At 52.6% G+C, this 23,651-nt stretch overlaps 7 protein-coding genes across 7 annotated transcripts; 3 read left to right on the top strand and 4 right to left on the bottom strand.

Annotated features, from left to right (window-relative positions):
- Positions 1-4,029: 4,029 nt before the first annotated feature.
- On the top strand, positions 4,030-4,257 carry N7468_006338 (uncharacterized protein; the record flags this gene model as incomplete). Its single annotated transcript, XM_058475634.1, has 1 exon — positions 4,030-4,257. One exon carries the CDS (start codon positions 4,030-4,032, stop codon positions 4,255-4,257), a length of 228 nt encoding a protein of 75 aa, XP_058328524.1.
- A 185-nt stretch (positions 4,258-4,442) lies between these two features.
- Positions 4,443-4,712, top strand: N7468_006337 (uncharacterized protein; the record flags this gene model as incomplete). The annotated part of the gene is made up of 2 exons (XM_058475633.1): positions 4,443-4,524; positions 4,576-4,712. 2 exons carry the CDS (start codon positions 4,443-4,445, stop codon positions 4,710-4,712), a joined length of 219 nt encoding a protein of 72 aa, XP_058328523.1.
- A 298-nt stretch (positions 4,713-5,010) lies between these two features.
- N7468_006336 (SSH4 family protein) lies at positions 5,011-5,946 on the bottom strand (the record flags this gene model as incomplete). Its single annotated transcript, XM_058475632.1, has 1 exon — positions 5,011-5,946. One exon carries the CDS (start codon positions 5,944-5,946, stop codon positions 5,011-5,013), a length of 936 nt encoding a protein of 311 aa, XP_058328522.1.
- A 778-nt stretch (positions 5,947-6,724) lies between these two features.
- On the top strand, positions 6,725-9,315 carry N7468_006335 (uncharacterized protein; the record flags this gene model as incomplete). Its single annotated transcript, XM_058475631.1, has 2 exons — positions 6,725-6,835; positions 6,889-9,315. 2 exons carry the CDS (start codon positions 6,725-6,727, stop codon positions 9,313-9,315), a joined length of 2,538 nt encoding a protein of 845 aa, XP_058328521.1.
- Positions 9,316-10,575: 1,260 nt separating this feature from the next.
- Positions 10,576-11,732, bottom strand: N7468_006334 (NADPH:quinone oxidoreductase family protein; the record flags this gene model as incomplete). The annotated part of the gene is made up of 2 exons (XM_058475630.1): positions 10,576-11,577; positions 11,700-11,732. The coding sequence occupies 2 exons, from the start codon at positions 11,730-11,732 to the stop codon at positions 10,576-10,578; spliced, it is 1,035 nt and encodes a 344-aa protein (XP_058328520.1).
- Positions 11,733-12,500: 768 nt separating this feature from the next.
- Positions 12,501-13,577, bottom strand: N7468_006333 (Clr5 domain-containing protein; the record flags this gene model as incomplete). Its single annotated transcript, XM_058475629.1, has 2 exons — positions 12,501-13,392; positions 13,450-13,577. 2 exons carry the CDS (start codon positions 13,575-13,577, stop codon positions 12,501-12,503), a joined length of 1,020 nt encoding a protein of 339 aa, XP_058328519.1.
- Positions 13,578-18,643: 5,066 nt separating this feature from the next.
- On the bottom strand, positions 18,644-23,597 carry swr1 (putative SNF2 family helicase/ATPase (Swr1); the record flags this gene model as incomplete). Its single annotated transcript, XM_058475628.1, has 2 exons — positions 18,644-21,381; positions 21,473-23,597. The coding sequence occupies 2 exons, from the start codon at positions 23,595-23,597 to the stop codon at positions 18,644-18,646; spliced, it is 4,863 nt and encodes a 1,620-aa protein (XP_058328518.1).
- Positions 23,598-23,651: the final 54 nt, after the last annotated feature.

The following is a 23,651-nucleotide window of genomic DNA, read 5'->3' as shown; positions in this document are numbered from 1 at the left end:
TTGATTCTATTTTTTTATTTTTTGATTTACCTCTTTTAGCTCGAAAATTAAAAATAAATGGAGGGGGGGGGGGGAACAAAAATACAAAAATGAAAAGGCCCCAGTTAGATGTTGTCGTTTTGAGAGCGCTGCAGGTGTAGTTTTGCCTCGTGCGTCAGAGACCCTGGATCTAGATGGAGGCATGCGAGGCAGAGGAATTCGAGGCATTCGCAGGTGGAGAGGGAGAGAGGGATTGGCGGCGGCCCATGCATAAGTGACATGGAGTCCCCACTTGGCCTCGGTCGCTGATACATGCGTATTACGCGGTCAGATAGTGTTGTTCTGTCGGCAGTTCTATACTGTCTAGTCAGGCTAATCTGTCAGGCCCGTTTAGCCTGTCTAGCTCACTCTGTTCTTACCATGGCACTCCTGCAGTCGTGGGCCTGAGCAGTCGAACATGGTCCTACAGTAGTTAGAGACCATAGATGCACGATACAATGCGATCCACGGAACCACTCTAGCTTTAGGCGGGAACCTCGCAGTATCAGCTACACATCGACATTTGAATGACGAAACGCCACAAGGCAACCGTCGGGTTCCGGGGCACGACATGAGCACTTGACCCGTGGAATGCCTCTCCAGTTGGCCTTGTCGTCGCAGGTACCATCCTGCACGATCGAACCTACTCCCCTGTGGCATGCATGAGACCAGCACAAAAAGCAAATAATACCTTAGGAGAACGTCTCCGATCCTAGGCTTCTGCCACCCCCCTCTTTTTGCTTGGAAAGATCAGCGACGCTGCTCATTGGTGCCCAGTCTTTCATGGGCAAACCTTTTTTTCCTTCCCTCTCTCAATGCACGGAGTATCCATTTCCTATTTCTCTCTCTTACTTTGCCTTTCGGTTTTATGCCGCACGGTTACCCGCACTTCGATCAACCGTCTTAAGGCTGGCTTAACTATGTATGACCGCGTAGGTATACTGAGGCATGACCTGGACGAAATAACACGCTCTTTCAAAACTTGAATACCTGAATTCCTCGACTTCGTACGGATGATCGCCCCTCTGTTAGCGCCGCGGTGGACACCCCTTCTTTCCCCGTACCATTTATCTGTACTTCCCGCTGTGGCTCCAGATGCGTGATCCACGATAACCAGATGCATTTCTTAATTTTAACGTGCATTGAAACAAGATGTGGAAGGAATCCACTTGGGCAAGGAACCTAGGAGGGGCAGAGGCCAGTCCTCAGCCGCTCCCTTGACCGTAAACTGTTTTAGGGGAGCGCGAGAAAACGAATCCTAGCGGCGATCGACACGCGCTGTGCCCAAACCGTTCGCGGTGCTCTGGGAGCTTGAGTGGAGCTTGTGATGGAGGGGAAAGTGGAAAGCTGTGGGATTCGGAATATTCAGAATGGTTCGAATGACAAATTGGCTTGAACTTAACGGATGCTCATGTGGGGGGGGAGGTGGGATCGATATCCAGGCCTATAAGCCTCGAGCCCTCTGGTCAATACCTAGTGGACACGGCCCAGACATCCCAGGTTAAGTAACCCGAGATGACAGAAACACGACACTCCAAACTATCAAGGCGATGCTCTCGGAGGAATTCTGCAAGATAGCGAGGTCGTTCTATTCCGACACCGATTCCAGATGGGGCACTCTACAGGGAGGGGATTACATCTGTATACAGAGTAATCATGGCACCGTATTGTACCATATCATCAGCCCCAAGCCCGTTCATTCTTCTACGAACCCCAAATCGCCGGGCCCAGGCACAATCGCACATGTACAAACCCTGCTGCGGCGTCCAGCAGAACCAGGATGCCAGTTGAACGAGGCTTCCATGTCTCAGTTTCCACAGTAGACGCGCCTCGCTATGGCGTCTAATCGAGGGCATGCTGACGGGGGCACAGCCCTTTGCCTGTTAGCGGCCAAAGTGGACTCTGGTCAGTGCATCTGCAGCCGGCTGAATAGGGAAAGCCTCTGGGATCTCCGCCCCAGGACATACTGCGTAAAGAGAAAAAAGGCGATCGGAAGGTCGCAAAAGCATCATTTACCCATTCATGCCAAGTCTGCCTAGAAGACTACGTACTTCTGCTCCCCTTCGCTAAGGCCGTGCAGCTCAGGCCGTTTAGGATCTGCCTAGTGGCAATATCCATCGCGGAGGATTTTGTTCTTTTGCGTTTGGAGTACTCTTACGATTTGCCTTCTATGATTACGGTGGAGGTGCGGTCGCATATTTACCCCCCTGCCATCCAAAGATCGAGCGAGACGCCACGGAGGTTTCTTGGGGTTTGATCGAGAGGCGTGTACTGTATCCACCGGGAGTATTCACGGGGGATGAGGAAAGGGCAGCTCTCTGATCGCAGTCGGCCGAACTCTGCACTTTTAGGCCAGCACGGCCGATTGGAGAGAATTCAGTGAAACAAACGCGTATCTCCGCTGCACGGACTTCTTCCATTAAAAAGGCACGGTCCTGGAGACTCCACAAGAAGTTTCGTAACGTCCTGTCCCTCGAAATCCACCAAGCCCACTATCCCATCCGAATCCCGGGAGAGCCCGGCTGCGTTATACTGTACGCTGGAAGAGTTCGCCGAGGCCCTCTTGATCTGGACTCGAGAGCTCGAGGGCAACGTACAGAAAAAGGGGAGGGGCGACAGATTCAGCATGGGAAACCTACTAGAGCCTGCAGAAACAAGGAATCAACAGCACGGATTGCCATCCTAGCACCTCCAGACTGACAGCACGGGGCGGAAAAATGACATGCAGCGGTCGATCAGACGGATCAGACGGCCCCTTCCCCTCTTTTGGTTTCATTGGCGCTAAAGGCCGCTCTTGGCCACTATCAACTTTTTCCCCAGCGAATCACCGCCCCCGGAGCCCCATCTCGTCTTTTCCCAAGGGGAGCTTTGAGTGTCCCTCATTAAATTCATATGGCTCGTGTCTTCCCCCATTTGGAAACAGTGTAGGAACAGGATTGTCCAGGTCATCCAGTGGGGCTTGTTTCTACGGTCGTACTCCGTAGCGCGTTACAGGTGCACGCCGTCAGTGGATCAATGGACTTTTGTCCAAAGGGCACGATATTTTTTTCCCATGGACTTTCCCAGCGACTTGCCGCTGCACGGTGCAGGCGGCTCCAGTAGATCCACCGTAATCTTTCCGGCCTCGGCATCCAGCGAAGAGTCGGGATCTAATACAGAACGAGTAGCGCGATCTGGTGGCAAGGTCTCGTGTATACTGGGATTGGAGGCGGGAGAGGGGCGGGGGCGGAACGCATGAGGGGCGCCCCATCGTGCGCGTTAACCCGTATTCACTATTCTCCGGAGGCTCCAGAGAAAGAGAGCGAGAGACCAGGGGGGAACCGATACCACTCTAAAAGAACCACCCCCGCTAACCGGGGGGGTTCCGCCCTGATCCTCTAGCTGCAGGCCACTAGGGCAGCCTCGCTGCAACTACTGCAACCACCGTGGCATTAGTCTCGGGTTAATCACCGACTTCGGTCCCCACTGTTCTTGCGGGTAATTCAGATACTTACATTGTTACCACGAGTGTCCGGAAACATCAATACATAAGCTTATGGGATTTACTCAACCATTGAGGAACCCTTGATGCTGATGGCACCACCGGCCTGATCAGCGTGATTCTTAGTATTTGTTGATATTCGTAAGCCGACGCAGAGTATCTGTGGATGAGACATGCTATGATTTCGTCTTGGGGCATGATAAACTGTCAACAATGGAAGTGACCTAGATAACCAGAAGCGAACCATTGGGAAGATTCGGGATGACGCGCCTGGCAAATCGATAATATCAGATGAATGCATCTTCAACTGTCATATCTTCAGCCCTAATTCCTGCAATCCCACTCGAGATCCGTACCCTCCCCCCAAAAGAGGGTGCTCTACGCCGTAAGGTCTCGTCAATGCGCGTCTCCAGCCGCACTGGAGTCATTGCGCTGCTATTCCGTGCATGGCCCAATAAGGACGATCAGGCCCACCCCCCCTTTCTTGTCCCCATGAGTCGAACCACGGCCGCATAGCCCGGTTCAGCAGGATGTCAGCGCGAGATTATCGTTCCCCGTTCTTCCGGGTCTTTCTCATGGTCGAACAGGGCCTAAGACCAAGAACGCGCGTCTGCACAGAAGGCAGCAAAAAGATGTCTCTCAAACATGAGGACGGGACCGAGACCGGCGATCCTCCCAACACGGTAGCTCGCCCACAGGCCCTCTTCGAGATCCTCCTTCGTGACGTCAAGCCATGGCCGTTCATGCAGCTCGATTAAGTCGGAGATTTGTCTGTTATGAGGGGTAAGGAAGAATGCAAGCCCCTGCTCATCTTGCTCATCTTGATACAACTGCAGTGTATGGCTCGGATGCACCTCTCGCTTCCCCCCGAGCGCTAATGCACCTCTTGACTAGGAGGACAATCCTGAAGTGTGGTGGCCGATTGCTTTCTAGAACCGTGTACATGTACGATAGAGCGCCCAACTATGCAGGTGCCTCGGTCGACGCGCCAGTTCCAATGGCACAATCTTCAATATGCGAGTCCAGTAAGTACAGAGCTAGCCAGAGGCAGTAAGAGTCTTCTACCTTCTCTGCAGAGTATCTTGTCGTGAAGGAACCAATGGCTGAAGTGTCAAAACTCTCTTATATGACGAGAAAGAAGGGCCAAGACGAGATTCAGGGTCTAAAAGTAAACGACGGAAGCCCCGGTCTTGACATGCAGGAGGCATGGTGAAGCCATCCCATATCCTCCATACCCCGCCACAAGAAGAAAGTAACTAGAGTGCGATTTTTAATTTTAAAAGACCAGAAAAAATAAAAGAAAAGAAAAGCAATTACACGCGATTGATTGGAAAAAGGTTGAGCCTATCAAAATCATCCGTTCCCCGATGCGCTGTTCTTCTCATCTCCTATAGCCCTGTCCTAATTACCCTTGTTGGCCCATGAACTCCATACGACAGAAAAGGAGCAACCGAGTATCCATCCATCCATGCCACATTATCCCATGCAGCCCGGCCAAAAAGTCGGCAGAATTACATGCTGGGCTTGTACAACCAGCCTGCAGGGTCGAAACAAGAATCAAAATCAACGCCACCGAAAAGGCCAATGGCGGCGTACAAGTCATAGTCGCCTTCCAATCCTTCAATCCCACCAGAATCCGCATCCACCTCTTCATGCAAGTCCCACCCGCCGACACTTTGCCCATTCCGGGTGAAAAAGACCTCCACCTTGCAAGTCCTTTTGTCAGGCTTCTGTGCACTAGCGTCATCCGGAAGAGCAAAGATCATTCCGAGCCCAACGGTTTCCCCCACGTTAAAAGCTGTCGTGAACTCGCGGCCGCCCCACGAGTCATTTACAAAGCGGCAGCCGTCATCTGAGAAGACGCCCAGGCTGCCCCGTTCCCAGCCGGGCGATCTCCAGGAGGGATAGGGCTGGGCGACGTAGCCGATAGACACCCCACTGGCGTCGTCCGGGCCGGTTCCGGGCCCGGCGCGTAAAGCACGCAGAGTGATCTCGAAATAGATCGTCTTTCGCCTCTCTCGGATGAACGGCGAATCCTCCGCGGCAAAATAGAGCGGGAGGTGCGAGAGCACGAGGCTGTCACCTGCGCCATCGAAGGTGCGCGCTTGCCAACGTCCGAGGCCGGCCGGGTGCAGCTCTCCAGGGAACTCCTGCTGTCGGACGGGCCGGAGATCATGCTGCTGCACGCTGCTGTACACTGAGGGCGACGGCCTCACGGGCATCCACAGCGGGTTGTTGTTACAGAAATCGTGAGCTCGTTCGGCATCGTTGCTCGAGGCATTCCCTGACCCGGAAGCGTAAAAGCCTGTGACTGGTGGGGGAGGGAAGGTGGAAGTATCGGGTACTGCGTCTTCCCAATTGTGGTATGGAGGGGGCTCTGCATGCCTCTGTGCTGCATCGTAACTAGGAGGCGCGCCCCAGGACTGGGGTTCTTCTGGTCGTCCCATGATGATGTATTATCTATGAGCGGGTCTTGCTATCTTGCTTATTCTTTTCCCTTTCTGCGCGCTCTCTCTCTCTCGCTCTCTCCTCGCTCTCTTGTCGTACGTTTTGGTTCTCTGGGAAAGTTCGAAGCTGTCCAGGAGAAGTGAGAACTGCTTGAAATGGGCATAAGGCCCCGATCCAAGTTGGTTTAAAGTTGTCGAGAAACCCACGGTTGCCAAGCGGGGCTGAGCCGTCAAAACCCGCATTTTCATCCGTGGATTCAGTCTTGGAACAAAGGTTGAGGATTGGCGGCACAAATACATTTCCAATCTGGCTATGCTGGGTTTGACATTTGACTCTTGCTGGCCTGACCGGGAATACTTGGCTTTCGGCAATTACTACGAAAGCAACGAGGGCTTTGATTCTTCTAACCCCGTGCAAGATTCCCCTTAAATGTTCTTCCATGGATTGGGAAGGCGATGCACTTACGAGTATATAGATTTTGGATCAGTTCGTATTCACGAAGGTTGGCATCGTATAATTGGCCAGCGGACCAAAAGTATCGTGATTCTAAATAAAGCAATGGCGATATCCGGCTTAAGACTCGTTGGGCTGCAGGTCTCAGATTGTTCCGCACACGACTGGTCAACTGTGGCCGGTTTTGAATTTTCATCATTGTTCAACGTCTGTCTTCCTTGATCCTCTACACGCATATCCCCCCATGGATAACTGCTGGTGCTCATTGACCCTCAAAGGCGGCGGTCATTCCCTTCTTCGATCTCCCACCCTCTTCGCCTCGCAATGACGACAATGACGGCAATGACGGCAATGGCGGCCGATCCTCCCCGCAAACGACGATCGTCCTTTTCCGAGAATATCCAGCGCGTGTTTCATGTCGATCGATCCGATAAGGTAACTCATATTGATGTTGATCTCTATCAAACTTGCTCTGACAAGGGCCACAGAGACGGCCAACCCTCGCTCCCAATGGCAAGCCATCTCAGGCACCCGGAACACCAGTGAATGTTGACAGTCACGATCCCAAGCCTGAGGCCAATAGCCCGGGCACTCCAGGCCACTCGGGGCTTGACGAGACTGGTGTCAGCTCCTTTAGTTACTCATCCTACAACTCTCGAAAGCCGTCCCTCGGTACTCCCGACTCCAGCGCCTCTGTCCATCCGGTCACCTCCAAGGATGAAGGCCATTTCCCCGACCAAATGGCACCCGCCGAAGTGAAGGATCAAAATGTAGAGCACGACCATGTTGGCACATCCCCTACATGGCGAAAAGACACTACGCGCAAGGAGAGAAGGGCCACTCAGCGGCTGGAAGCCGAAAGGAAAGAGCTGGAGAAGCGTTTGCTTCGACTGGAAGAATCTCAAGCTCGACTGGACCAAGGCATCTATGAGCGGCAATCACGTCGTCTAAGCAAAAAACAGCCGCTTGGCAGCTCAAGTCGGTCATCCAGTGCCAATACCGAACGACCTCGCTCGTCCAGTCTGTCGGCCTTGTTCTCGCGCTCGAGGCGAGGATCTCGATCACGCGCCAGTTCTGCACACGGGAGTGACCGTGATCGCCGTTCTAGTGACGACTTTCGTTTTGGTCCACCCAGCTTGCCTCTGGTACTTCCGGAGAGATTTGGTACTGCTGTTTCGCGGGAGCTGGCCAATAGGCACGGAACTGGTCTGGGGCAGCTACACTACCTGCCTCCCTTCAAGGCCCAGTCCGCTAATCACTCTCTCCATTCGTCTCACAAGTCCGACGACCTCCGTGAAAGCTGGAAGATGGCAGAAGCTTGGCAGAAGCAACATGGGAATGCTGATTTGAGCAGTGTGACATCAAACCAACTGCAGTTTATCGCTGCGGGCAACAGGCCCTGGACTGAGATGCCTAATCACCGGAAAGATCAGCCAAACTCACTGGCAGCGATGCAGCGCGATGCGGAGCTTGATCGGGAGAGATTCACTACTGCTCTAAGACAGAACAAGCGGGCTTCGAATCCGATGCCAAGTGTCCAACTTCAGAGTAACTCTGCCTCTCGAATGATGGTACTCCCGCTGCAACACAATACACCCGCAGACGGAATTCAACAAGCTCACGGATCTCCGCCTCCCAGGGTCCATCCTGTTGACGGTATGCTCAATGTTCAGGGGTCCCCTGGCCCCTCCGTTATTAGCCCTCCACCTGAAATGTCGGGGAATTTAGCAAACGCCTATTCAAAGGCGTACAAGTCCTCGCCCTTGGCGATGAACCCGAACACCACAATTCCACCTCATCGAGTTAATGAAATTACTACCCCATGGACTGCATCACAGCGAGACGCAAACCAAGTCTCTATACCCAAGCCACTTCGAATCTTCCGCCAGCCCCGGTCTCAGTACGGCGAGAATCGAGAGCGCTTTGGGTCTTCGGTGCCTTCTTATCTTCCTGCCCCGAACCAGCCTCGACAGAATGCCATTCAGGCTCCACCAAATAGCTGTCTAGATGCGAAACAGCAACAGATCCCCCAAGAAGCCAAACGACCTCCACGAGTGATACCGCCTCCCAAAAACCCTCGCCGAAGAAGTACTTCGGTAGATCGAACGAAGTCAATTGAAAACGAGAGTCCTAATAATTCATCATTGGTTAATGCTGCTGGCAATGGTTCCCCGGAGCATGTTTCCCCACAACCGAGTGCGCATGCTGATAGCAACACTTGCACTAAATTAAATGGACCAGGTCACCTCCGATCCCAATCAGACCAGTCCTCGCGGGCATCCAGCTACAACACAGCTGACGAGGAGGTTCTGGATGTGCCTGCAGACCGGAATTCTCGACATAAACATCAGGTTCCCGAGACCAGCTGCCCGGTATCTCTTAACGTCCCGGATGTCTCCCAAGAGAAGACAGTCAATCAAAACATCAAACCCGTCAACTTTCCAAGCATCCCATCACTTGCTCCAGACGGACCGCTCAGCTTACAGAAGAAGAACGCCATGCAAAGAGCAAGGGTGCCTCGAAAGGATGAAGTTGTAGCAAAGGCATTTGTCATTTGCTGTCAGTGCAAGTACTGGCACGATATGCCATCGGAAGTGTACGCAAGGCTAGCGTGCCCGGCGCGGTTACCGTCTGATTCTCGCTTCGCGAGAACTTTCTCGCGAAGAAATTCTGTCAAAAAGGCTCTCTTTCCTCCAAACACCAAGGTCACACGACGATTTCCGGTCCCAAGGCAGCAGACTTCGAACGACCCTCGTGGCGTACCAACTCACTCTGACGCAGGGGCTTCGGCACCGCCAACTTCCCAGCCACCAGCACTCTTGAACTCTCAGTGCTGCTGGTGTGGCCATGGCATGGGCAACTCTTGCTGTCAAGGCTGGTCAACGCTTGTCTCGATGCGTGAACGATTTCACTAAATGCTTTGTATCATATGTTTCATGATTCCCAAACAACTGATGATGACGACATGAGCCACGATTGATAGCACCACTGATGCCCGCTTCGTATTCTTTTCCTCAAATGTATTCTCTTTACTTTTCAATTTCGTCTATGAAACATTACATTGCAATGATAATATGACGTTTTGAGGTTGGACCTATTTCTTTGGTGGTATACACATCCAGCCTGGTTCTAAGTAGGCTGCGCTCTTGACTATGTACAAGTATCCGTTCTGAGTGTCCGGTCCGAGATGTCCGGTTGCTAGTAGTGGAGTATCAAAATCAGGAGGACCAGTAGCGGTAGCAATTCCCGGTCACGGTCACATTCCTCATATCCGTACTTATACCCGGGTAGACATATACTAGTATCATGATCCAGCCTGCGCTAAACCCTGGAGGAAGTTGAAATGATTTGGTCCTAGTGCTAGTTTGAAAAATTCCATATTTTGGAGGTCAGTTCTTTGGAAAATGCAAGTTGATCCCGAGGGTATGCACAAGCCATAACTATCATGCTACAATCTACCGTCGTGAAGCTGCAGCAATTGAAATTCTCCAGTTCCAAAGTTCCAAGGTCCCAAGGTTGGAGAAGTCCCGCTGACTAAGACGTAAGCGAGTGGCCGTCTCGCAGCAAATTTCGGAGCAAAATTCCCATTCACCCCCATCCCCCGTTTTACGCGACATGGACCAGGATCTAATGTGATAGCTGTGTCTTCAGAGCTCCAATTGATCATGATATCTACCTTCCGTTATACTAATTCACCAGACTATATATATCCCCCCCGCCAGCAAGATGCTCTGACGCTTCTTATTGCCGCCTTATCACATTCGTCGCAACTCCTCAGTCCAGCTGCCCCCAGTTCTTACGAGCTTTCCACGGGCTTTTCCTCCGAAGAACAGCCTGCACAATGCTGCGTCTTGCGGCGGTGATCGGCTGGAGCTGGATTGGGCCCAAAGGATCTTCTTTTGAAGACCCCTTGGCTTATTCTCATAGTTGCTAGAGCAATCAAGGGCCTTCATAGTTCATGTTATACTTGCTCGAGTCCCCTTCTAAGGCTATCTCAGCTTCTACGAGAGCATGACTCCTTGCGCACCTACATCCAACCAGCACACCTTCACCTTAGCCTAGATCCTAGATAATATGATATCTGTGCATTGATTCTTTCCTTAGTTCATGTCTTTTTTCAAGGATCCGCCATTCAAATTCTTCTCAATGTAATACAAAAGATATGGCATTGCAGCTCACAGTTTACTCTTTGCCTTTTCATCGCCGACGATGTTCACGACGACCTTGCCCCAAGTCTCACGGCCTCCCAGCGCCTGAAGAGCCTTGGGCACGCTCTCGAGACCAGCGAAGCTAGCATCCTTGAACGCCGTCCCGCGGAATTTACCCTGAGCGACCAGATCAAAGATACCCTTCCAAACCGTGCCCACCGTTTCAGTCTCAAAGCGCGCATACTGGCCCCAATGCACACCCACCAAGCTCACGTTCTTCAATAGCACCCTGTTCAGCGCCACCTTCTCGATCTTCCCAGCTGCAAATCCGATAACCAATAGCCGCGCATTCCACGCAACACATTTCAAACTCGGCTCAATCATGCCCACCGGGTCATACACGATATCCACCCCCGCCTTCCCATTCCCCTTCCTGTGCGCTCCACACAACTTCTTCACTTCTTCCGGCCACGCCTTATCCGTATAGTCGATCACGTAGTCCGCTCCAAACTCCTTCGCAACCTCCCTCTTCCGCGGAGTCCCCGCCGTCGCAATCACAGTCGCCCCCTTGGCCTTTGCAATCTGCACCGCCGCCAACCCGACGCCGCCCGCCGCAGCATGCACAAGGACCCAATCTCCCGCCTTCACGCCCGCGCGGTGCACTAGTGCTCCATAGGACGTCGGCGCCGTAACGAAGAGGCCCGCGGCATCCTCAAAGCTCCAGCCATTCGGGATCGGCAGCAGAGTGGATTCGTCGGCCAGGACATGGGTAGCATATGCACCTTGGTTCGCGCCGAAGACGCGATCGCCGACCTTGAAGCGGGGCGAGGAAGAGGATGTGGGAACGGCGGCGATCGTCCCGGCGAATTCCATGCCGCCGATCCAGGGGAGTGGAGGCTGGTGCTGGTACTTGCCCGCTATCTGGAGGATGTCGAAGAAGTTGGTACCGGCGGAGTGGATCTCGATGAGGTATTTATCGGCGGCGGGAGAAGGGGTTGGGAGGTCAGAGACTTTGAGCTCTAGGGGCCCCTACAAGTCAAAAAAGGTTAGGATAAGAATTCTCCGACTGGACACCGGCTTTGGTTTTCAGGGATAAGAGCCTTGGGGTGGTTTCGGATGGGAAGGGGGATCAGGGGATAGGAGGTACGAACCTTGACGTATTGGCTCACTTGGATGGCGCGCATGTTGGATGGTTTACAGGAATTGAGAGGAAAGGAAACCAGAAAGTCCAGAAGAAGGGAACTACATGCGGAGAATTTAGAGGGAAACCTTGGGAGGTTGGGGTAGCGAATGTGGTTCCCCGCGTAGACGTGCCGAGGTTGTTTTTCGGGTGAGACTCTTAAGACTGCTTGGCCAATCTCTGGTCAGCTTTGGATCCCAACCAAGTATGGAGCACATGCTTGGATATGCTTACCTAGACCCCATGCCTATCCGAGACCCTACCCGAGGGCCTATCCGAGGGCTTTTCAGCGCTTCAGACGAGGAATATTGTTCACATCTGGCTATTGTCAAGTGCTGGACTTCGCGGATCGAGTTTCATCATCCAAAGTTCTTGATTCCATAACAGCTAAAACCACATCAGACGTTCCCAAAACACATTGGCATCGAATGTACATATCAATTCACACGAGGTATCAAACGTAGAAATGCCACCTGGCAAGCGCCGAAATCGAAGAAAGAGAGACCAGACCAAACCACCAACCACCCGAGCAACACCGAATATGTCATACATGAAAGATCTTTTGAATACAGATCGCAGCTCTTCCCCGTTAAGAAACAAAGACGCCAAGAGAAAGGGAGGGAAGGGTAAAAAGAAAAAAAAGGAAATATGGAAGAAGAATATGAAGAGAACATTAACGAGAAAGGTATCGGGTATCATGGCGCGCAATGCAATGAGGAAAAAAAAAAGAGCCAAGTATCCCACGCGGGGAAGGAAGGATCGCCATTTGCTCTTAGCTCATATATGAAACAGGAGCACACATCATCGGATGAGAGGTAGCAGACTGGCTTCCAGGCACCGGGACCATGGCGGGCGGAAGAGGGGCATGAGAAGAAGGCTTTCGGTCGGAGTGATCCAGGCGAGGATGGCCATGAGGGGAATAGTCGTAGTGCAGGGGCACGGGCGGACGCTTCCACGGCTTGGGATCATAGTGATGGTACTCCGGGTTTTCATAGTGGTGAACGAAATCCGGCGAGTAGACTGCAGGGGCAGAGACTATCATCGGCATCTGCTCGTGGTAGCCGGATGGAGGCATAGGAGCTGAGTGTGGGATGCCCGATGGAGGGGTCACAGGCTCGAAAGGTACCGGCGGCATCGAGTACCATTGACCTGAGTGTACAGACGAGTTGGGAGGCATGGGCATCCCATCTACCGACAAGGAACGAGGTGGCTGCTGCCATACTGGCAAAGCAGAAGTCGTGCTGGGTCCCGGGCTTGGGATGCAAGAGTCGGGTGATAGTGGATATCCCGGGTAAGAAGAGGCCAGAGCAGAAGTCGTGTTGAGCACCAGGCCCTCACCGGGCGGAGAAGACTGAGCAGGTTGTTCGAAAGAACTCGAATGTTCCGTGAATGAGTGAACGGATGCGCGATGAACGTGCTCGCCGGACGGACTGGGCGTCAACTGAGGCACATCATGAGGAGAATATGCGTGATGGGCGCCCAGCCAGGTTGGACGAGCCGCAGAGGCCTTCTGCTTGGGTACTGGCGCTGGTCTGTTAAGGGGAGATTTGGATAATTCCTTGGCCTCTTTCTCTGATTCCCCACCATCGGAGGGCTTCTTTCGGCATTGGCGTGATGGCTTGGTCACTCGCCATTTCTTTAACCGACTCCGCAATTGAGTCTCGCTGGCACGAAGTTAGGACGGAGTCGGTTTGAAAGGGTGACGAGCATTGGGAACTCACCTGGGATTGAAATCGTCAGATCGGATCTGCTTGATGACTTGTTTCAACGGCCATTCCTCCTCCATATACAACTTGGCGATCAAGGCTTTCTTCTTCTCCCACACATCTGAGGAAATAGACGTCTTCATTTTGGATATCCAAGCAGTAAACGAGAGAAGAGATAGAAGTGGGGAAGGTCTTATGAGGATGGGGATGGGAAAGAGGAATTCAACGGGTAGAAGTAGAAGAAGCAGACGAAGCAGGAGTTAAGAACGTCCACGCAGACAAGTAATTCGGGGAAAGGGATCAATGGTAGCTAATTGTAATTCCTGACAAAAAAAAAGTATAATAAAATAAACGTCCAGAAATGCCCGGGAAATGGCGACTAATCACGTAAAAGACGACCTAGAAGTCCCTGATGCCTGGAAGAAAATCAGAAAACGAAATAATGCTGCATTGGGCCAACCAAATAGAATAATCCAAAAGGAAACGAAGCGAAAAAGGAAAGGAAAATAAAGAAACCTGTAAAATCCAAAAGTATAAAAAATAAAAACAGGCGAAAAGGGCGAATAAACCCCAAAGGCCTGCAAACCTTCAAGTCCACCCAGGGAGCCAGCGACCAACCAAGGCGCATCGGCTGCCCATCCCCCCCCACCCGCTAAAGCCCCCCCCTTCTCCACCTTCATCTCCCGCCATTTTGGATCGCCATCATCCAATCCCTTTGAGCAACAACCCACGGACGATAAGGGTTTGCTATGACGATAGACGATCCTCGTGGTGGATTGAACCTCGTACCATGACCATCTGTAAACTCGGGGCTCAGGTGTCAGTATGGAGTCTGTTTTGCGTAGAAAAGCTCACGGAAGATCAATTGCAGCCTTGGGATGACAGCAGCCTCTATTGTTCTGTTGTTTCTGGAAAGGGGACCGGTTCGATCTATCGATCTGACGATGATCTATCCATTCCTATCCAAGCCCATCCAGGGCTATGACACCCCGTTTCTATTTGAAGCACGAGCAATCTACCGCGGGGACTGTACAGGACTGTACTCCGTGTTCCCCGGAGGGACTATAACGCTATTCATGATGCTGAGGCTATGCTTTGTAACCGGGCGATTGGCCTGGTTGATGTTTTCTCAAACGTCGTAATGCGTTACCGGATTCCCCCCTCCGCACCGCGGGCAAGTGTAAACGTAGATCCCGTTCTTCCAGTGCGGAGTACTGACTTTCGCCGGCCAGGATCTCCAGGTAGCATCCAGGAACTAAACTGGTTGTGGTCAAGCGGTTCCAGATCTTGATGGCCAAGCCCCGCCGATCTTCACCCGCTCACGAGGTCGAACTGTCTCCCCCTTCCCGCCGTTGGGCGTCTGAAACCTTGAGTTTCGAAAGTTGTGAGGATGGAGGTGCCCTCCTCCCCGAGGCGATCAGACCTTGACACGCCTTGGGCACAACCCGGAAAATCCAGGGCCTTTCGCCTCCCACACCGCTCAAAATCTGGGCTGAAGTTGAAACAGACCGTGCAGCGCCGACCCTCCATTCCAATGACCTCCAATCTCCAATCTGGACCCGGTACCAGATCTTCTCTCGTTCGTTCCACCGCACTTGGGATGATTGCCGGTCCCGAGCTCCTGGGACAAGTTAGCCCCCTCATTTGGGAAATTTCCCCGGAGAAAGGCCGTAAGGCCAGAAAGAGCCTGAACTAGTTGGACCTAGCCTTATCCACCGCCCCCCCCCCAAAAAGGCCAATGGCGACGCGAATGATGGGGCGTGAGTTCGTGAAGGCGCCAATCGATCGCTTGATGATGGAGATCTTCCTTACCCGATCTCCCCCGGGTCCTCGTCGGGTGGATTAGGAGTGGGGCTCAAGTGCCCTCGAGCCACCAGTCGGGTATAGCCTTTACACACTGCTGCCGCGACCCTCCTGGGCACGGAGAGATCGGGAAGGATTTTACGGAGTGCATTGACACTTGGTGTGAGGGGCAGACAGCATGGAAAAAAGTCCGGCACATCTGCACCCTGCATGGCAAGCTGCTTCAATACGAGCCAATCGACGGGGTGTGCAGTATGCCCCCCCGTGGTGCATCCGTCACATCTCAAGAGGGGCTTGGAAGGACTCAGAGTTGCCTTGCAACCAGACAGAGTCTTGAGCGGATGGTTCCATGGTTGACATCTCGGATACCCCAACTCTACAAACTACCGGGCTCGGTTACCCAGAGCCCAGTGGATTCTTCGCGAACGGGCTTAGAAAGATGAACGACCCCGAATAGAAACCCAAACGGACGAAACGCTGGAGGTTCTTTTTCGGAAGTCTAGCACCGAAACCTTAAATGCATCTTTTTTTTTTCCGGGCTCCAAGTCCTCCCCCGACATCTCCACTCCACGGCCGTATCTTCGTATAGGCGAGTGGAGCTTATTCAGAAATACGAGGCTTTTTGAGAGGAAAAGACCGAAGGAGCTGGGACGATGTCGCCATCATCCCAGCCCGTCTGTCATTGGATTCTGCGCCTGCTTTTCCCTGTGGAAAAGCTTCGGACGCATCAGATGTCGAAGGCCCAGGGCTGTTGATGATGGAGTGGAGACCACACCATAAAATTCCCGGACGTACATATCAGACCGGCCATTTCTTTCCTAATGAGAGAGATGACCCCTGTCAGTTTAGGCGTCAAACCAGTGATTCACGAAGGATCTCCAGATCGTCGTCGATCTCCCCTGCAGCTCATGATCCTCAGTGACCTCCACGGATCGCGGCCCGGCCTTCTTCTCGCTCTAGCAGATCCCTCCCCACCCTTCTCTGGACTCTGTTCTGGGTGTCTTGTCTGAGGGGGAGAAGAGGACATCGGCAATACTCGACGGCCAGATGGACGGAGCAACTGACGAAAGGAGTATGTCTGTCGCACCCGTGGCTGCTCGGTGTACCTTCCACCCCCAGCTAGTTCCTAACGGTTTTGATTTCTGCAGACTCTCGGAACCAGAACTTCTAGTGGAGCCCATGCCGGGTTCCCCTGTCACTCCAGCGCTTCAGGTGCCCTAAATGGCCCTCGTGAAGGGCCACGCTGGCCCTTGGGCCCAATCATGACCCAACGGACTCTGGAATCCTTTAATTTCCGGAAAAGCGGGGCGTGAATCCCCACCTCGTGAGCCAACGACTGATGGGCCGTGGGTCTCTGTGAATCATCCCCAGTGTCTCTCTTTTTTTACTCCTATTCGGGATCGGCTAACCCCCAGGGAGGAAATGATTTTCTCCAGCCTGGATGTTCCTTGACTAGCCCGGAGTCTTCTGGCCGAACGGGTATGACGGCCTTGTCGCCATGATCTACCGGAATGTACCATGATCAACCGGCAGTAGTACTACTTAGGAAAGGGCTTGGAGATCCCACATGGTCGCCGCAGGGATATCCGAAGAAGTTAAACCCGAATGGCCTCTCCGATCCCCTAGTGATTATTTCTAATTCACGAGATAACTCTGTGGCGATAGTTCGCGTGGCAACTTTCTCACTCTGAATACGCGCATGAACCCCCCTTCCCCCTTTCGCCTCCCCCGAGGGCCCAGGATGCTCTCTCAACGGCCGTGCGAATTGACCTCTACGGGCGTTGGCGGAACTATTCTGGGATTAAACTTTCTGCTGGATACTAGCCCAAGTCCCGCCCCACGAGCCTCGTGGTGAGGTCGGTTCCGGGTTCCAGTGATGGCATCTTAGCGTCCGAAACTGACGAGCGCGTCCTCTCTGGAGTGTAATCTTTCTCATTATCTCCTGGTCTGCTGATATCAAGGTGGGGGCGGATTCAGTCTGAAATCATCACAAACTTAATTCTAGCTTGTCTTGAATGCGAAACACTAGCCAGGAAGGCAAAGATAGGTCACAACATCAAAAGTACGAAGGAAAAAACTCAACCCGGTCAACTCAACACGCCATGTGTGCCTGGTCGTCATGGAGGCTTTAGAGGCCCGGGACTCCTACCGAACGGGTACAACGAGGCGAAGATCGCCGACTAACTAGTAGATGAACAATGACAAATTGTGCCTGTACAGAGGCCGGGTGGATAGGGGGGGGGGACTTAGGTGCACAGTCCCTCTCCGATGCTGGGTGGAGAACAATTGATCACGTTGGCGTAGATCGAGTCGAGATCCAAGCCTCGTCCTGATATGATTGCTTGACATGGTATCTCCGCGGAGTTGAACGTCCACTGAACGCTACCGTCCAAAATGGACAGGCGGTCAACCGCGGCCCAAACGCAACTAGAGAACGCTAAATGATGACTGGTCTGACTTTTCTTCCCTGAAAAAGGCAATTGGTCATGGACCCTTAACTACGCATAGGATTCTGTAATGATTTGACCCTATGAGAGGCATCGGATGTCTCTTATCCTGCGGGGATACCCCTGTTCTGGGTACAGACAGCGGAAGATGACCGGGGACTACGGAGTACACTATAATGCATGGATCCTCAAGCATCAGAGTTTGGAAGATCCATGATTACACTGTACGGAGTAGACACGCAAAATAAGGGTAATCATCGGAAATTTCTCAGCCTGAAAATGTGATCGTCCAAAACGTGGCAAGACTAGCGTGGAAGGACTTTAATTAAAGCACTGACAGCACGAGAATTCTATAACCCCAGAAGGGCCCAATAGACTCTCGGCACCTCTTGCGTTATCGTCAATACTTTTGAATCCGCCCCTCAGACGTGAGGCCTGATCTCCATATCTTGTCCTCGACCCACTCCACGAACTATCGCAAAACATCATACAAGGCGCCCCGCTCGAACGCCAGGTGATAACGGCAAAGCGTGCAGGACGCTTGGGGCAACTGCATGCACGTTGTACAGATGAAACACCATCGGAAGAACAAAATTGAGTCGATTGAAGGTAGCTTAGGTAAGAACGTGGGAAATGAGATCTTCAAGGATAATACTAGTCACGAGGAAGCTGTGGAATTTAACCTCCCAACCCCCCCCCATGTGAAACCAATCAAGAATACAAACGCCATCAAATGGTAAAAAGAAAAAAATAGGGGGGGAGAAAGTACAAGATAGAAGAAAACATCGATGGAAAGTTTAACCGGGGGAGGGTCGTTCAGACCCCCTTAACGCATGTCTGGTGCCATTCAAGACATAGGGGGAGGGGGGGGAGGACAAACTTTGTCGCCCCCCCTAGAAGGCGACACGAAGTCACGAAGAAATTAAAGTTGATGGACGCTCCTAATAGAGCGAACCAGATCAACGGCGGCGTTTGAGATGATGCTCCTTTCCTTTCTTGGACCTCTTTTTCCTCTTGTCCGGAGGAAGCACCAAGGGCTCACCGCGTAGGTTCCACTCCATGAATCGAAGCAGGTAGTCGTCAATATCCCCGGGCTGCGGCTCAGCGGTCTCTATACCCGCAGACTGAGTTTTTGATTCATCGCCGTCTAGGGGAGTCCCTGCTTGAGCAGGAGTGCCATGCGACGTGCGATCTTCAAAGTCCCCATCATCGGCATGTTCGAGCTCCTTCTGTGCATTTTTGGCCGCGTCAATGTCCTCCTTGTCCTCGGCCTGTTCGAACGCTCGGGACCCGCTTGCCACACGATTGCCTAGGACGCGATCCATGGCTGCGCTGGCCTCGTCATGCCCGTCGCGCTCGTCTGGCTCGGCGGGATCCTCAAGTTTGGTGAAGTAATCGGTGGTGAATTCTCCCTCCTGGATGATCACGTCGTCGAGCATTCGTTTCTGATTGGCCTTGCGGAGAATATTAGATTCGATCGTATATTCGGATACGAATCGGTAGATGTGGACATCTCGCGTTTGGCCAATTCGATGACAACGATCCTGGCATTGCTTGTCCATGGCCGGGTTCCAGTCCAGATCGTAGAAAATGACCGTGTCCGCACCCGTCAAATTGATACCCAGACCACCCGATCGACTCGAGAGAATGAAGGCTAGAATGCGGGGGTCACTGTTGAATCGCTCCGTGAGCATCTGTCGCGCCTCCACCTTGGTGGTTCCGTCAAGGCGTAGGTAGCGGTGCCCGTGGATGTTGAGGAATTGCTCTAGAATATCCAGCATTTTTGTCATCTGGGTAAAAATCAATGCGCGATGCCCGCCCGCTTTCAAATCACGAAGCAGCTTGTCGAGCCGTTGTAGTTTACCACAATCGTACTGGAGGAGTCGCTTGTCGGGGAAGGCAATGGACAGCCGCATTCGCGCTTCGTGGAATGGATCATAGGGTTGCTCCTTCGCGGTGTTGGTCAGGAGTCTGGTTTCCACGGGTGTCAACGCAGCCTCCGTCATTCCAGACGCTACAACTGCAGGAGTCACACAGGCAAACCTCTGGACGTAACCATCCATTTCGAGAGATCGCTCTTCGAGGGTAAGGATCATGGACGCCAGGACGGAGGATCGACTGGAAAGCCATTCAGCCATCTTGTTCTTTCGCAATGGAGCGTTAGAGAGGGCATGCTCTTTAGTACCCGCCCGCACGAAATCAAACAAACTACTTCCGTAGATGGGACGGCGACCGTGACGTTTGGATTCAAAGTAGAGGCACCGTTCCAGCTCGGCCATTCTTCTCTTGCGGCAGGCATTCTCTAACGATTCTAGGACTGTGCCCATGGTGGAACCGTCAAAGTCCATTTTCCAGTTCGTTCGGTTGTATTGCCGCTCCCGCAGGGTCTTGAAGGGGCCAAATGCCATGAGTCGAATGCTGTCATCGGCGAGGCGTCGCGAGATATCCTCTCGGGACACGGGGGCCAGATTCAGGAAGTCCAAGTCGACTTTGGTGAGGGGGTGGTCAAATAGCAGTCTTCGCCGGACGAGACTTTCCTTCACATTGTACTCCGTAGCGACCGAACGTGGCATAGCGAAAGAGGTGGAGATGGGTCTCGTTTCAAAAAGATCGGGGTGGTTGCAGACCTTGCGAAGTTGCATGAGACAATGAATGATTGAGAGGAAGTTGCCTGATGCTAAAGTTTCTTTCGTTTGGGCCATCGACATGAAGCCATCGTAGAGGAAACGCTGACGTTTCGAGAGGCGGCAGTAGACAACATGCTCATACTTGCCAGGCATTTGCTTCTCGACATCTGCTTTTAAGCGACGTAAAAGATATGGACGGAGGACAGTATGGAGTTTCGTGACGACTTTTTTCATTTCGTCATCCATCGTCTCTCTTCCATGCTCGAGGATCTGTTCAACGGGTCGCCGGAACCATTCAGAAAAGTCCTTCAGGTCAGCAAAGCCTTCAACACCAGTACCATCGCCATCAGAAGGCATCAGGAAGAACAGAAGGGACCACAACTCGGTCAGATTATTCTGGAGCGGTGTTCCCGTCAGAAGAAGTCGGGCGCGAGTGCGGAATGTCAGAAGAGCCTGCCACCTTTGTGACCGGAAGTTTTTGATGTTATGAGCCTCGTCCAGGATCATGTAGTGCCAGTTTCTCCGCTTAAGAGATGTTTGGTCTTGCAAGATAAGTTGGTACGAGGTAATTAACACGTTCCATGAGTTGTCGTCGGTCCAGCCTCGGCGTTTGTTTTTGCGCTCCTCTTGATTTCCGTAGTAGGTCATGATCTTGAAACCAGGACACCACTTCTTGAACTCCATTTCCCAATTCAGCATGACACTGGTCGGGACAATCACGAGATGGGGGCCCCAGACGCCATGCTCCACAGCAAGATGAGCAAGTAAAGCAATAGTTTGAATGGTCTTACCGAGACCCATCTCGTCTGCCAAAATGCCATTGATATGATTATTGTACAAGCCCGCGAGCCAGTCCAAGCCATAATGTTGGTACTCACGCAAAGTGCCGCGTAACAGATGGGGTATGGGAGTCTTGAGGCCAGAGGCTGGGATATTATTCGTCTGTAGGGCCTTCTCCGTCGCGGTGTCGGCAGTCGGCTCTGCAACGGGTTCATATGAAGAGACAGACTCTGGTTCCGATGGCTTTGTTGCAAATGTCCCAGGCGAGGCTTCGCTAGACATCTCCTCCACTGGGCCGGGTGTCCTGGATTAGCTCTGTGTCCTCCGGCTGTGGCTCGTAATTTTCGTTGGCAGAAACGGCTGTGTCGGCAGCAGCTTCACCTTCTTGATCTTCCATGGGAGTATCAACCATAGAGGTGCCCTCTGCCTCGGCAGGGGTACCAATAGAGGCTTCCACGATCGCAGAGGGTGTTACTGCATCTGATACATCTTCACTAGCATCAAATCCACCAGGAACTAAAGAAACCTCATCGATGTCCTCATCGTCTTCGGCCATCTCGCTCTCTGCAACTTCTGCGGCTTTCGGGGTGAATTCATCATCATTCTCATCATCCTCATCGTCAACAGCTTCCAAATTAGGCTCGCCGCCTTCTTTAGCTTGAACCCTTGAGTTTCGCGAGAAAAAACCAAGAAGACCAGATGGGGCTTCACTGTCATCTGATTCTTCTTCCGATCCTTCTGCGTCGCCAAAGTCACCTTCATCACTATCGCTCATGTCATCATCATCCATGTCAGTGGATTCATCGCTGCCATCCATTAATACCGAGTCAACGTCATCTAGCTGCGTATCACCTAGAACAGCTTGAGAATCGGTCCCATCCGGAGGAGCCTCGCTATCGACACCAGAGACAGAAACGATAGACATTTGATCTTGTGTCTCTTCGGCTGGCAAATTGGCATACTTCAAGCGTAGTTCCTCGGCTGTAAGATTCGCGTCATCATCCAGATTAGCCTCGTCATCGGTCTCAGATTCCGAGGTGGACATGTTGCTTTCATTGTCGGCTGCATCAGAGTTGGACGAATCGTCGGTCTCTACCTCATCATCGCTGGTGGCAGGCGCATCACTAGCGCCCTCGCCAAGAATCTCAGCGCGACGCTTCTCGAAAAGCATCGTCGATTTCTTGATAGCACGATCCAATGCTTGCTGGTCTAGTACCTTGCGCTCTTCTTCCCAGCGGGCGAGACGTACGCGGTCAACTTCTGCGCGGGCCAAGTCGAACATCTTCTGAAGATCCTTGGCAAGCTGCTTGCGCTTCCCGCGAATTTCTTCTTGTTGCTCGCGAAGAATATCCTCGGGGTTCTTATGCCTTTTCCTGTAAGCGTCAGCGCACCATTGGGCAAAAAGTTTTGCCATTTGCCGATGCCGTTTGTGCTCCTTGTCCATAAGCTTCTGGAAATATAAGGCATGCGCAACAAGGTGATCTTGATGTGAGAACTGTGGCGGAGGTTCATCTTGTTGTTCTGTAATGTATGCAGAGCAGACCTCTGAACTCAAAGGACCACCAGGCTCAGCAGCATCCAGAACCTCGATACGCCTCTTCGCTTCTTCTGTAGCCTCTTCCGATGAAAGAATATTTGGAGCATCCTCCTGATTGATCCATTCCTTAAAGGACGCGAACTTTTTGGCGGGGATATGGCCAGGATGACGAACTGGCAGGGATGGTTTCTTGACTTTAATTCGAATACGAGGTAAGATCCGGGACCCTGTATCAAATTCTTGATCTATGTCGGCATCGTGCAAATCGCTGCTTGGGACGGGAGACGGGTTTGCAAGGGAGCTGCGGTCGCGTAGATGACGAGGAGACGCGCCGTTTGCGCCTGTGCGAGGGGTATGGGTTGGAATAGAGGCCCGCGCGCGCGTTTTATTTGACTTTGTAGCCGGTGACTGTGTTCCTTGCAACTGCTTACCATTCACATTTTTCGATGGATTCGTCCGTGGTGATCCATTAGCAGCAACCCTGCCACCTTGCTTTCCATTGGCTTCGGCGCGCGGCTGGGCCACAGCCAAAGGTGACGATGTAACAGGCTTCGTCGCACTGCCCTTACGAGTGTTCTTGTTCACGTAGACTTGCTGTGCGGCTCGCGTTTGGCGTTTGGCGGATTGAGGCTGCTGTTCCAGAGGGACAGCGTTCGTACGCGACGACCGGCGTCGGCCCTCCACCACAAATGAGGTTGGCCCCTCGACACCCACTTTTTTCCATGGCGGCGAAGGCGGACGGGGAGTTGATCGACGCGACGGGGTGGTTTCGGTCAATCTTCGTTTCTTTGATGGAGGTTCATCTAGCTGTTGAATAGCTTCGTCGTCAATCGGCGAGCCAGGGTCCAGCTCGGAGGGGACAGAATCAGGCGGATTTCCCAAAACGGACTCTTCGAAAGGCGGAGAAGTTGGTACAGGGGATAAGCTTTCATCGTTGCGTGATGGGCCATCTGGGCTGCCGTTTTGCATGACTTGTAGCCGCGGATGACAGGGGCCTTCTCGACGGATGACCCCAGTTATCCA

Source organism: Penicillium chermesinum (genome assembly GCF_028974085.1).
Source record: "Penicillium chermesinum strain IBT 19713 chromosome Unknown utg000005l:1.0-4115287.0:1.0-4118363.0, whole genome shotgun sequence".
Lineage (NCBI taxonomy): Eukaryota > Fungi > Ascomycota > Eurotiomycetes > Eurotiales > Aspergillaceae > Penicillium > Penicillium chermesinum.
Note: the sequence above shows the minus strand (reverse complement) of the source record. Positions and strands in the feature narration are given on the sequence as shown.